Source organism: Punica granatum, chromosome 1, assembly GCF_007655135.1.
Source record: "Punica granatum isolate Tunisia-2019 chromosome 1, ASM765513v2, whole genome shotgun sequence".
Taxonomy (NCBI): Eukaryota; Viridiplantae; Streptophyta; class Magnoliopsida; order Myrtales; family Lythraceae; genus Punica; species Punica granatum.
This window is the reverse complement of record NC_045127.1, coordinates 48,979,868-48,992,656: the sequence shown is the minus strand read 5'-3', so window position 1 is coordinate 48,992,656 and position 12,789 is coordinate 48,979,868. Positions and strand designations below refer to the sequence as shown.

The window sequence follows — 12,789 nt, the reverse complement described above, 5'->3', positions numbered from 1 at the left end:
AAATTTCAATTATTTTATTTTCATTTTTTTAAAAGTGAAATAGAATTAAGTAAAATAATAACTTTATCTGAAACCAAACGCAAACTAGGTAATTAGCTTTGAAATTTGCTTTGTCAGTCTAGTCAAAGGCAAACACATACCCATAATGGTGGGTCCCACGTGAGGGCCGATTTGTATAGATGCTCGCTCAGATCGTGACGTTACTTATGGACTGAAGGCAAAATGATCTGAGCCACTGCTAGCGGATCCAAAATGAGCTGAGCCACTGCCAGAGGAAATCCGGGGCTTGCAGATGCTGGTGGAGTTATACATGGGGAGGATGGGCAATGGATTGGAGGTTTTGCGCACAATGTCGGATTCGCGACTTCAATCATGGCCGAATTATGGGGGGCTCTCATAGGCCTTCAATACGCTTGGGATCTAGGACTTCGGCAGATTATATTGGAGGTGGATTCGGAGGTCGTGAAGCTGATGATCACTCGCCCTTCCCCGACTGTGGCTTCTATCGAGCTCTTAGTGGATGACATTTGGGAGTTACTTGTACGGGATTGGCAAGTGCAAATCTGTCATACATATAGGGAGGGTAATGCGTGTGCGGATTGAATGGGCCGGTCGGCGACTTGTCTCTCACCGGGATCTCATTTCTATGCCCACCCACCAAGTAGCGTTCTGTCGCTCATTCTGGGCGATCTCTCTGGGGCCTCCTTACCCCGTTTATATTTCATGTAATTTTTATTTTCTTATTGGCCGATGACCCCTATTCTACCGAAAAAAAAAAAACCTCACCTTCCATTTGGATTTAGAGAAACGGAAGAGAAGAAAACAAAAGGAAGGCATAAATTTTCCTTCCTTTATTATTATTATTATTTTTTATTCCGTTTCCCTTAATTCAAACCGAAGATCAACGGTCCGGTCTGCACGACAAATTTTCCCAGCCCGGTCAAATCTTTTGGTTGCCGTGGTGGGGCCAGCAGATCCACCAGACCACACCTACTGATGATTGACGACAAACCCAAAGTCAACAACGCGAGACAAGACAGAAGCTGATGATCGTTTGAGCTCTGTTTCGGGTCATAACTGGAGAGTTAAGACACCGAAGTGCTGGGAAGAGTGGTGGAACTCGAAGATGTGGATATTTGGTTGGAAGGGGCCGTCTGGGTTCTCCGCTCGGTCGACCGCCGAGGAAGTCACCCATGGAATCGATGCCTCTGGTATCACCGCTATCGTCACAGGTCCAACAATTCCTTCCCGGGTCTTTTATGATCACAACGCGTTTCGGTCCGTGGATGTGTGGTGTCTGAGTAGACCTACTTGTTTGTGTCCATTGATTGCTAATTTTACGTAAGAGGTAAAAGATCTTTGTCGAGGATGATCCTCGGGTTGTTTTCGCGGCTCCGGAATGCGATGCCTTTGTTTCCCTCATTTCCTTGGTTAGAGCTATGCAACTGGCTTGTCATCTCATGCCAAATGCAGTTTTCACGTGCCGAAGATATATCGGAAAGTGAATGCGATTTTACGTTATATCTGGTGCTATTTCTGTTCATACTAGATGTAGTGACGATACTGCAGTCCCCCACCTTTGATCGCTGCTGTGCCCTCATATCCTTGCAATAAGGAATTGCCATGGTCGGGATGGCAACACGGGTTTAGCAGACCCGACTATAAGAGCAGTGAACCCTAAGGAGGTCCCCATCTTGGCAGAAGTCTCAGTTTTTTGTTAAATTTGATGAGCCTTTGACTGTCATGAGACAATGATGTTTCTGTAGTCAATGGCCCGTCTCAGCTGGAGATTGTACAGGAGGCGTTTTAGTTGGGGTAGAAAGCAGACTCGGAGGGCACTTTCTAATAATTTCGGTAACTCGATATATACAAATGTCATCAATAATTTATCCAAGCGTATTATATATAAAAGAAATCTGCTGCTCTATCCAGTCAGGAGGTTCCTGTCCATGCATTAGCCCCGTGTGTAGTTTTTGTGTGGAAAATTGCTTGTTTATAGCATCCCTTTTATCGAGATAAGTTGCTCGTAATTTCAGGTGCATCAAGTGGTATCGGGATTGAGACAACACGAGTTCTCGCACTACGTGGGGCACACGTCATTATGGCCATGAGGAATATGGGAGCTGGTCGGGAAGTCAAGGAGGCCATAATGAAGGAACTTCCATCTGCTCAAATCGATACTATGGAGTTGGATCTCAGCTCGATGGCATCCGTCAGGAAATTTGCATCAGATTATGTTTCCTCGGGCCTTCCCCTGAATCTCCTTGTGTAAGTATCTCATTCGTTTCATCCAAACAAATAAGAAATCGTTATCTCACTGAACTGACAGCAGATCATGCTGCAATGTATGTCATTTTTGGTTCAAAATAATGGCGAGGAAGCCTGATGAAATAATCACCAAGAATCGGATGATCTCATATTGTGATCCCATTCCATTTCATTTTCTTTCCTCTGTTGCCAACCCAGCTGGCCTTCCATTCTTTTCTTGAAAATCCAGAGTTGATGTTTTTTTCCCACCTATTCTCCGTTTGTTATCTTCGGAAGAAATAATGCAGGGATATTCGGAACTCCTTTCATGCTTTCTCAAGAAGGCATCGAGCTACATATAGCGACAAACCACTCGGGTATGTTTTAAGATTGAGGCATTTAATCCTGCAGGGGTATCGGGAACTCTGGCAAAACTTTTGCATATTTTCCTTAGATGTTGTTCGCTTTCACACTGCAGGTCATTTTCTTCTAACGAATCTTCTGTTGGAGACAATGAAGAGGACATCAAGTCGAAGCAACAAAGAAGGGAGGATTGTTAATTTGACATCGGAGGCCCACCGTTTGGTGTACCATGACGGGATCCGTTTTGATAAGATCAACGATGAATCGGGGTGAAATATATAGCTTCCTTCAATACTCTCTATGGAGATTGATCTTTTGAGTTTGATGAATCCATTTTCTCAAGGTTTCGTCGTCTCACGTTATTGCAGATACAACTTTGTACTGGCCTACGGGCAATCAAAGCTTGCTAACATACTCCACGCTAAGGGGCTAGCGAGGCTCCTGAAGGTACTCAAAACACATTCTTAAACAGCTTCTTTCGCATGCCCTTTTCGTTATTCTTTCATGAGTGGCACTTTCTTATCATAAAATTTGTTCATTCTTTTTGTCAATTAAATAGGAGGAAGAAGTCCAAATAACTGCAAATTCAGTTCATCTGGGAGCTATATCTACCAATATTTTTCGTCATCACAAACTTATCAACGGTGACTCCAATAATAATTTCTAAGCACAAAAATTTTGAATATATAACTTTGTTTCTTGTACTTTTGCTTTTGCGATATAGTAAGTAAGAGAAAATATGCTAGAAAAAAAATATAATTTTTCAACACTAATATTTATTTTCGTTATTTTTTTTTTCCTGTTAATGCAGCTATTGTGTGCTCGATCATTAAATATGTGTTAAAAAAATATTCCGCAGGTAATTTATTTTTTGCTCATAGCTCTAGAGGAAATTTCTCATGATTTTATCTCGTCACGTGATGAAAGGTAAAATCAGTAGGACTACATCACATGACAAGTGATTTATCTTAAGTTTTGAATGCACGCAAGTACGACTTATATATATATGTATATATATATATTTTCTACTTCCGACATGACGTTACTCTTTTACTTTTCACCAAAACATATATGGTCTCATTTGTGTCGATTCTCTATATCTTTTATGGATCAGGGAGCAGCAACTACATGCTATGTGGCTTTACACCCGCGGGTTGCAGGGGTCAGCGGCGAGTATTTTGCGGACAGTAATATCGGGAAGCCGAGTAATCTTGCGCGGGATGCTAATTTGGCAAAGAAGTTGTGGAATTTCAGCATAAACTTGACCGGAATTCAAGTAGATCAGACTCCGGATTTAGGATGACGAGAGAAGTGGCAGAATATTAGGGTTAGGGAGTCGGTAACGTACCTAAAGCTTTGTATTGATTGAAAAGGTGAAACATTTCCAATGTTCACTTTGCACGCACAGATGGTTTCTTCGATCGTTGCAGATAATAAGCCGAAATGTTTTTGGAAATTGCTCAGTATTGCGCAAAAAGCTTGATCACGGGAAAGGTGTTACAGTTTCAAAATCACGGGTGCAGAATATACATTCCTAGAGTACATATGCACTTGTATGTATGGAGATATCAATTCATTACTTCGTCAAATATAGTCCGACTTATTTGCCGATAAAAACATAATATATCTATAAGACGTTTCTAGCGTTACTAGAAAAAGAATCACGTTCATGTGAAGCTGAAGCATAATCATATAATTATACGCAATGAACATTCTTATAAGGTGACGTTGGGACTTTGTTGATTGTTAGATTACATGAAAATTTAGATTACTGGGAAAGTAAGTTCGGAATAGATTACATGGAATGTTATATTATCGTATTTGGTAAGTGTAATATATTTTTGAAAATGTAAAGGGTAATTCTAGATTTTGTGTTTGGAAAGTGAACAGATCATGGAAAATATGTATAATTTTATAAAAATATCCCTATATAATTTGATTACTTATGGAAAAATTCAAGTTTGTTTTAATATTATATTTATTTAGTAACGTAATACACGCAACATATTCGTCCTATTATATAAACTAAAAAAAAGCGAAATTAATTTTTTTTTTTAAAGTTTTGATCTTCCCTGCGTGAGAGAATTGTGGGGAATTATCTTAGTAAATTAAACTATGAGAAAATTTGTCAACAAATTAAAAGAAAGAAAGATGGTGTAGCGCAACTATCTTTATCTACTCCTAGTAACTTAGGGGCTGTTTGAATTCAGAGTTAAAGTTACTTTGATTTTGATTTTGATTTTGATTGTAGAAAATGACAAATGAGATGTGATTATAAATTTCACTTGGGAAACGTGTGTTTTTGTTGTGTAATATGTTGAGTTAAAGTTAAAGTTAAAATTTTTGAATTGAGAAATGTGTATTTTTTTATGTAGTGTGTTTGTTGAGTTAAAATTAAAGTTAAAATTAATTGTTTTTGAATCCAAACGGGGCCTTAAAGATTTTAGATTCGATACTCATGAACTATTATGCTCTTTGATAATTGCACTAAATTCATGAACATCTTGTAACTGAAAAGAAAGAAGGAATTTCCTTATTAAATTATGTGAAAATCTGTCGACAAACTAAAAGAAAGAAAGCAAAAAAAATAAAAATAAAAGTTACCCCTTTCGAGAGGTTAATCTCAGAATGCCACCTTTAACGATGCTGTTCTTAGATTACCCCGTGAAAGTTCGAAAATCTCAAAAGTGAGATTCCCGAGAATTTTCCCATATTAAATCCATGCAAACTGCCTCTAATAGAGAAAATAAATTTATGAATAAAAAAAATTAATTACGTCAAAAATCACCAACATTGCATTTCATTCCTTTATCTTACAGATTTATACATGTGTGTACGAAACATACTAATATATTTCCTATTTTGACTAACCAATATAATCACATGAGAGAATAAAATATAGATAAAAGTAGTCTTCAAAAATTTGGGAGAATCGCGGCAGTTCGTGCATCCTTATCCAGTGGGTTGCGCTTTGTTATGTCAACACTCCCCCGCAAACAAGCCATCGGTAGAGACCAAGGACCGAGTTTGGTACAAATTCCCGAAAATGAATCACGAATTGCAAAGACGATGGAATATATCGCGTGGTAATGGCACCCCAAGCAACCTTCTCTCGAACAAAATGACGGCCGATCTCGACATATGTTCCGTGCAAGCATGGAGGACAGGGGTTCAGAGCCAAGAAAAGAGATGATATATTATCTTAGAAAACAAGTGAAGAGCAAGGCTGAGAAACACCAATATCTTGTAAAATAAAGGAAATGGAAGTGAGTTCTGCCGCCGCCAGAGCTTGAAATTCCGCTTCAGCAGTCGTACGAGCAATTGTAGGCTACTTCTTTGTGCATCAAGAAATACAATATGACCCGAGAAAAGTGCAGGAGCCAGTCGTACTATTGAGCTTGCAACACATCAACATATGCATACAGATGGAGAGAATTTTGAGGCCAGAATATGCAGTCCCAAGTTTAGAGTGCCTTGAACATATCAAAGTATGCGTTTGACTATCTGATAACGTGCATTTGTGGGAGGACGCATATGTTGGCATACAACATTCATAACAAGAGAGATATCGAGCCGACTTATTAGCGTAAGATATCGAGCTGATTTATTAGCATAAGATATTGAAGAGCGCCAACGATACTAGAAAATTATAAAAGAAGAGGCATCTGAATGAAATTATTTTTAGAGTCCTGAATCTCTATTGGGCCGCCCCTACTAGTATGAGGTCCATATGGCAGAACCAAAAACATCAAGAAAAGACACAGTTGACAAGTTTTCGAGAGAATTTCCTGCCTTGCATTTACACTATGTTTGATTAGAAAAAAAATTTTAAGAAAAGAAAGAGGAATGACAGCGAGGGGAAAGGGAGCAAATTTCCTTGTTTGGATAGGCTAATTTAAAGAAAAGGGAGGGAGATACAAAGAAACATAAAGGCTTGTTTACTTTTAGAAAAGTCATTTTTTATTTTTTTTCTCCCTTTTTAAATCTATTTTTCTAAAAAAAATTGAAAAATCATATTTACAAACTCAAAATTTAGAATTTTCAACATTATATTCAATATCTAATAACCATTGGAAACTTTCCAATTAAAAGTTAAAGACATAATTAAAAAGGAAAAGAATAATTGATAAAGAACCTTCTAATTGAAGGGAAGAAAATTGAAAAACCATTAAAAATACTTCTCTAAATTGCTTTGAATTTGAGGAATTAGACAATCTATTTTCCTAAAAAAATTTCATCATTTTAAGTAAGTAAAAACATATTTTATGATTTTCCATTTTTTATGATTTTTTTCTAAAAAGTTGGAAAATTTTCTCAAAATAAACCGGACCTAATCCATTCATTTTCCTTTCCTTTTTAAGTTTTGAATTCCCCAAATTGGGAGGATTTGGAAGGAAATGAAACAACTAAAACATTATGAACTTATAAAAAAAAATGTAACCCAGTGTCGCACGTCTTCGTCTGGTAACCAAACGGTTTCAAGTTCGATACTTAACGCGACTACCCGTGACCCTTTATTAGTTATTATAGAATTTCTATTTTATTGTATTAGGCCCACGGGCCTCCCTTATAACCAAAAAAAAATATTAAAAACTTGAAAAGACTATTTTACCCTCTTTTAATATAAAAAACCTAAGTTAAAAAGGGGCATATTAGTCCATTTATCCAATTAAATTTTCCTTCCCCTTCGTTTCCCTCCTTTATTAGTCTGTCCAAACAACTCCATTAACCTCCCATTCCCTCCCTTCCCTTTCCCTTATAAAGTGACATCCAAACAAAGTCCTCATTCCTTCATTTTATAGAAATATAGAAGCGTGTAAGCGAGAGAATAAGGGTGTGTTTGCTTTCGAAAAAATATTCGACTCAACTCAACTCAACTCTACTTATCCTCAATTCAACATCACAATCATTATTTTTTTTATTTTTAAAATTTTTTTAACCATTCAATTCAATTTTTAATATTAAATTCTCTCAACTATTCATTACTTTTTCACAATTCAACAACACAATAATTACTTAATCATTATTTTCTCTCAATTATTTATTACTTTTTCACACTTTTTCTCATAATTCAACAATACAATCATTACAAACCAATTAAAACCAAAACTCAACTCAACTCAACTCTCAATCCAAACGCACTCTAATATTTCCTATTTTGACTAACACAATCACATGGGAGAATAAATTATACATAAAAGTGATCTTCAAAGATTTGGGAGAATCCTAGTGGCCCCGATTTGTTACATCAATAAGTTGAATATCCATTTATTCTTACTTATAAACATTCTGATTGATTATTATTCATTCAACATTCAATCAATATTTTTTCCTTTCACTTGCCAACCTCAAGGATTGGCCTAACGGTAATGAGGAAGAGCTTCAGTATCCATCTGATTTCATGTTCGAATCATTGAGGCCATTTGCCATGATTTAACGCCTTGTATACCCCATACATAAGGGGTGCTCGGAACTCAGTAGATTAGTAAGACGAATCCTGGACACCTTCAGTCGTTTAAAAAAAAAAAAATTTTCACTTGTACTTTAGAGTTAGTATAGTTTTTTAAGTTTTTTTTATTAGTTTTTTTAATAAGTAAACAGAAAAGAATGGGGTATAGTTGCTTAAGTTATCGCATCATTATTTCCTCCATGATTGGAGATTTAGGAATTTGGTTCAAGAAACTGCCAATTCAGTTCATCCCGGAATTAAAGCGACCAATCTTTTGCTATACCACAGTTTTGGAAATGGTTACTCCTACTCTAATTTAAACATAGTTAGATATGTAACTTTGCTTCATAAACTGTTGATTTGCTATAGCTGAAGAAGAACTTCAAAGACGTGGACATTCGGATGGAAGGGCCTGTTCGGGTTCTCTGCTCGCTCAACTGCCGAGGAAGTCACTGAATGCCTCTGGTCTTACCGCCATCGTCACAGGTTGGAGAGTTCCCTCATTTCCTTAGAGCAATGCAACTCAGCTTTTCACTTGAACGAGAAATACATTCTCTGTACATCCTTGCAAACACCTTAAGCCCATATGCAATTACCACATGCCACACATGCCACATTTGGTAGAGATGAATCGGAAGTGAGTAGCGATATTATGTTATTCCTCGTGATGTTTCTATTCCTGTCCTAGACGTAGCGTTACTGCACTCCCACCTTCAATCACTGGTGGGCCATCGTATCATGGTATGCGTATGTTTTTCAGGGGCATCAAGCGGTATCGGGGTTGAGACGGCACGAGTTCTTACCCTACGTGGGGCCCATGTTATTATGGCCGTGAGGAATACGAAAACTGATCAGGATGTCAAGGAAGCTATATTGAAGGAACTTCCATCTGCTGAAATCAATACGATGGAGTTGGATCTCAGCTCAATGACATCCGTGAGGAAGTTTGCCTCAGATTACGTTTCATTGGGCCTTCCCCTGAATATCCTCATGTACGAAATTCCATTCAACTGAAGTGATAAGCATGAAGGAATCATCACAAAGAATTGGATGATTTCATATTATGATTCCATTCCATTTCGCTCTCTTCCCTCGGCTGCTCAAACATGGCCTTAAAGTTTCTCATTTCTGTTTTTGTTCCAGTCCTAACATTATTTTATTGAAGATGGATGATGAAACTTGAGATTTTGTAAGCGTGAATACTTCTTGCTAGATGATGCTCACTTTACTCGCCCATGAGATGAAAAGTACATGCTATACCCAAATTCTATTAGGAAAAAGCAATGGCATACCTGAATAGATGCACTCTGAGGTAGATGTTTGTCGTCAGCCCCGATTCTGGATCAAAGCCAACAGTACAAATTACATCAGGCACTATTCGCCAAAACATACGAATAGAATACTCAATTATGATGTCTATATCAAACACAGAGGCATTGAACTGTCTTGGTGTAAGACAAGACCGACCTTTGCAAGGAGAGATCGACTGAAAGTTTTGCTGTCCGCATATTGAGCATCGCATAGACAAAATGGGTGGCCAGTTGCTAATTCTCTCTCAGGCAACCTATCAGATCAATAGACTTTGTTAGGACCTGAAAACAATTTGTCACTCCTAAACTCTGAAGAATCAAAAGTTGTTCCCATTACTGATTAAAAGCTACTGTTTCCAATTTCCATGTCCTGCAAGAGGAAAAAAGATGGATAACAGGAAATATTTTTCAGTGTTTTTCATAACCACAAGCAGCCACACTTCCACACACATGGCAAATATGAAATTCAGAAGATTCCAGCAGCTGAGAATGGACGAGAAATTCGACCAAGGTCAGCTTAGAATCAGAATAAAAGGAAGATGAGAAATGGAAGCAAATGTAGGAATCCTTACCTTTGGCCAATGTTGAAGTGGAAGGACATGCAAGAATACTATCCCAAATTATTCAAAATATCTCCCTCTACTTTGCTTCTCTAAACATGCTTGGGATCCACACAATACATTAGAAAAACCAAACATGGGGCAAGTAGGCTGATCAAACATGGCCTACGCCTTCAAATCTGCAGCTTGGGACCTCTCGAATCTATAACATGGTGCGCATATGAATGAGAATTAAATTAAAAACATACTAAAACTAACCAAGACTCAATAAACTAGCTCTAATCATACCCGTAAAATGTTATTGAATAAACCTATTTTCATAGAGTTAACGTTGATCTGACGGTCGGTCCTTGATGAAAAACTATGATATAGTAAGGTTGAGACAAAACTGGTCCCGTGGTTTTTCCCCATGTTGGGGTTTCCATATTAAAAATCCCGGTGTCTCTTGATCTTTTTGAAGAATTTCCCAGATACGAAGAATCCAAACGTTTAGCTCATCATCCTCATTCGAATAATTCTTTGAGGTGCCCTCAAGAAATCAAGCGTTTCGTCAGCGATTGCGATCTCTACAAGTCCAGCGAAGATTTCAATTCCGGCAATCAAATGTTGGCTTTTTTTTTTTTCAAGGATATGGTCCAACATATATACTAATTGTTACATTTTACATGTTATCTTTGTTGTTGGCCCAATTAAGTCATCTACTAAAGTTTAAAATGATGGCCCTTAACTATATCCCGATAAAGTATGGATCGAATATACAAATACTATAAGGTAATTTCTGATTTGATAATGAGCAAAATTAAAAATTGTAGTAACCTCAAGCACTTAAATATAATTGGGGGTTATAGTTCCGAGTCATACGTTAAATAGACGCTCTTCTGAAAGCCTTATTACTCAGACAGAGAAACAACCTACGTCATAACATACTGACTTGGAAGACCACAAAACTGACCTCTTGTTCATCTCTTGCTACCACAATTAATTCAGGGGCGCTTTCAATTATTCAATTGATTCGATGAATTCAAAATGTGAGATTTTTGGGTTTCAGGATTGTAAGATTTCTAACAAGTTAGTGAATGGAGGAAGTAACGAATAATCGATATCGTATAAGTTCATTTAACTAAAAATGAAATGTCAAGTCACGTAGAGCTGACAATTATCAAATGGAGTAATTCGAACAATCGATGATATCTTACAAGGAGTTGAGGATTCTCAAATGTAGCTCTCACGATTCCGATTTTCCACTTTATATGTTACGTATAGATTCATCTTCAAAATTCAACTTGGTAGAGTATTATAAAGAAAAGGTAAAATCCCAAACAAAAAATAAATACATAATATATTAATATTTTTAATGTAATTTTCATATTTTCGACTTGCAGATTCGCTTCCTTAATCTTCTATTTGCGATCTGTTTTCAAATTTCGACTTGGTGAAATATTATTAAAAATAAGGTAAAATCTTTTTGAAATAAGTAAATACATAACATATCAATGTCGGAAAATCATAATACACAAAAAAAAGTACGATAGCTCAATCTTAGTTTACAGGAATAATCTTTTCATTGGACCCAGGAAGTAGATTTATGTAGTTATAAAATTTTACGAATTATAGCTAATGTTTCCGAAGTTAACATATAAACTTTTTTCACCACCGATACTTATAAACTTGACTTCCTCCATAATAAATAGGAATAAAATAATAATTGTTTTACTAATTTACATGTTAATATTCTATAAAAAATTAAATGATTATAGTTTTTATTATAATTAATAAAAATATATAAATATAAAGATAATTTTCATAGAAATAAAGAAAAATATTTAAATCACTCATTGTCATTTTGTTAGTAATAAATAAATTCATAATTTTAAAAAAATTAAGAATTATTCACAATTATATATACCTAAACTTCAGTTAATTAATAAATATTAAGTATTATTGGTAATCTCATAAGAACTCAATTAAGTAAATCTCTAATAAAAGTGATTTGGGTTCAAGGAATTCGAAAGTATTCAAACTTACGAAACTTAAAATGTTATAATAAGCTACAAGTTTATACTAAAGTCAAAAACTTTATAGGCTCTAAATTGATAAATGAAACTATATATATGAATTCCTTAAGAGCTGTTGCTAAATATTCTTTTATCCCTGGTCTGAATTTACTGTATTAAAAAGCTTATATAGAATAAAAAATAATTTTTTTGCATTTAGTGAGTATAAATTTGTTCAATTATTATTTTTATTGAAATTTGATTTGATAGTTGTTGTTTAATAAATTTCATGTAACGCATGGGTCTAATAAACGGATCAAAAGAGTCCTGCTAGCTGTTGGATCAACCCTTGACTCCACGTTGATCCATTGGCCAAGAGAGTCTCATGAACTGCTTATCATTTATGAGTGGTAGAAGAATGAGCTGAACTGATGCGACTGCACGCAAAACAAATATTATGATGAGGTTCAAGTGCAATCTTTCCGGTCCGGTCCGGCTGGCCCCTTCCTCTGGCTGCCATGGCGGGTGTCTTGCTACGCTCACATGTTCGGTCTGTGGCGTGTTTGAAAATTTATCTTTTTAGCTATTCCCATTGGAAATGATTCTTGAAATGGTGAAATTAACTATTTTGATCGCCAATGGAGTCGGCAGAGTATTGCTTGTATGCATCGATTGTTAATTCTTTAATGTTTTCATCCTTACGTAATTGCATATATGACTTTATACAAACTTACGGGCTATCAAAGATTGCAAGCATACTTTCACCCCACAAAGCTAGCCAGGTGGCTTAAGGTATTTGAAAATAATGAGCAGCTTCTTTCACTTTACCTTTCGAGTCAATATCGCGTTTCTTTAAGTTATATCAT

The 12,789-nt window shown here is 36.3% G+C and overlaps 1 protein-coding gene across 6 annotated transcripts; it reads left to right on the top strand.

The window, feature by feature from the left end:
- Positions 1 to 1,021: 1,021 nt before the first annotated feature.
- On the top strand, positions 1,022 to 4,121 carry LOC116194239 (short-chain dehydrogenase TIC 32, chloroplastic-like). Of its 6 annotated transcripts, none has more exons than XM_031523033.1 (8): positions 1,022 to 1,232; positions 2,037 to 2,268; positions 2,545 to 2,624; positions 2,726 to 2,879; positions 2,979 to 3,057; positions 3,170 to 3,254; positions 3,470 to 3,537; positions 3,725 to 4,121. In XM_031523033.1, exons 1-7 carry the CDS (start codon positions 1,127 to 1,129, stop codon positions 3,511 to 3,513), a joined length of 780 nt encoding a protein of 259 aa, XP_031378893.1. In that variant the 5' UTR covers positions 1,022 to 1,126; the 3' UTR covers positions 3,514 to 3,537; positions 3,725 to 4,121. The 6 variants fall into 6 exon arrangements, with proteins under 6 accessions (XP_031378893.1, XP_031378902.1, XP_031378870.1 ...); XM_031523042.1 differs by lacking the exon at positions 3,470 to 3,537 and adding an exon at positions 3,422 to 3,458 and having other exon boundaries at positions 3,715 to 4,121; XM_031523010.1 differs by lacking the exon at positions 3,470 to 3,537 and adding an exon at positions 3,422 to 3,469.
- Positions 4,122 to 12,789: the final 8,668 nt, after the last annotated feature.

What these genes read in the sequence shown, in the direction of transcription:
- LOC116194239 (XM_031523042.1), top strand. Translation starts at nt 1,127, where the DNA reads ATGTGGATATTTGGTTGGAAGGGGCCGTCTGGGTTCTCCGCTCGGTCG. An exon ending in AAGATCAACGATGAATCGGG is followed by an intron (nt 2,880 to 2,978) that starts GTGAAATATATA and finishes ACGTTATTGCAG; the next exon opens with ATACAACTTTGTACTGGCCT. An exon ending in ATTAAATATGTGTTAAAAAA is followed by an intron (nt 3,459 to 3,714) that starts ATATTCCGCAGG and finishes CTCTATATCTTT; the next exon opens with TATGGATCAGGGAGCAGCAA.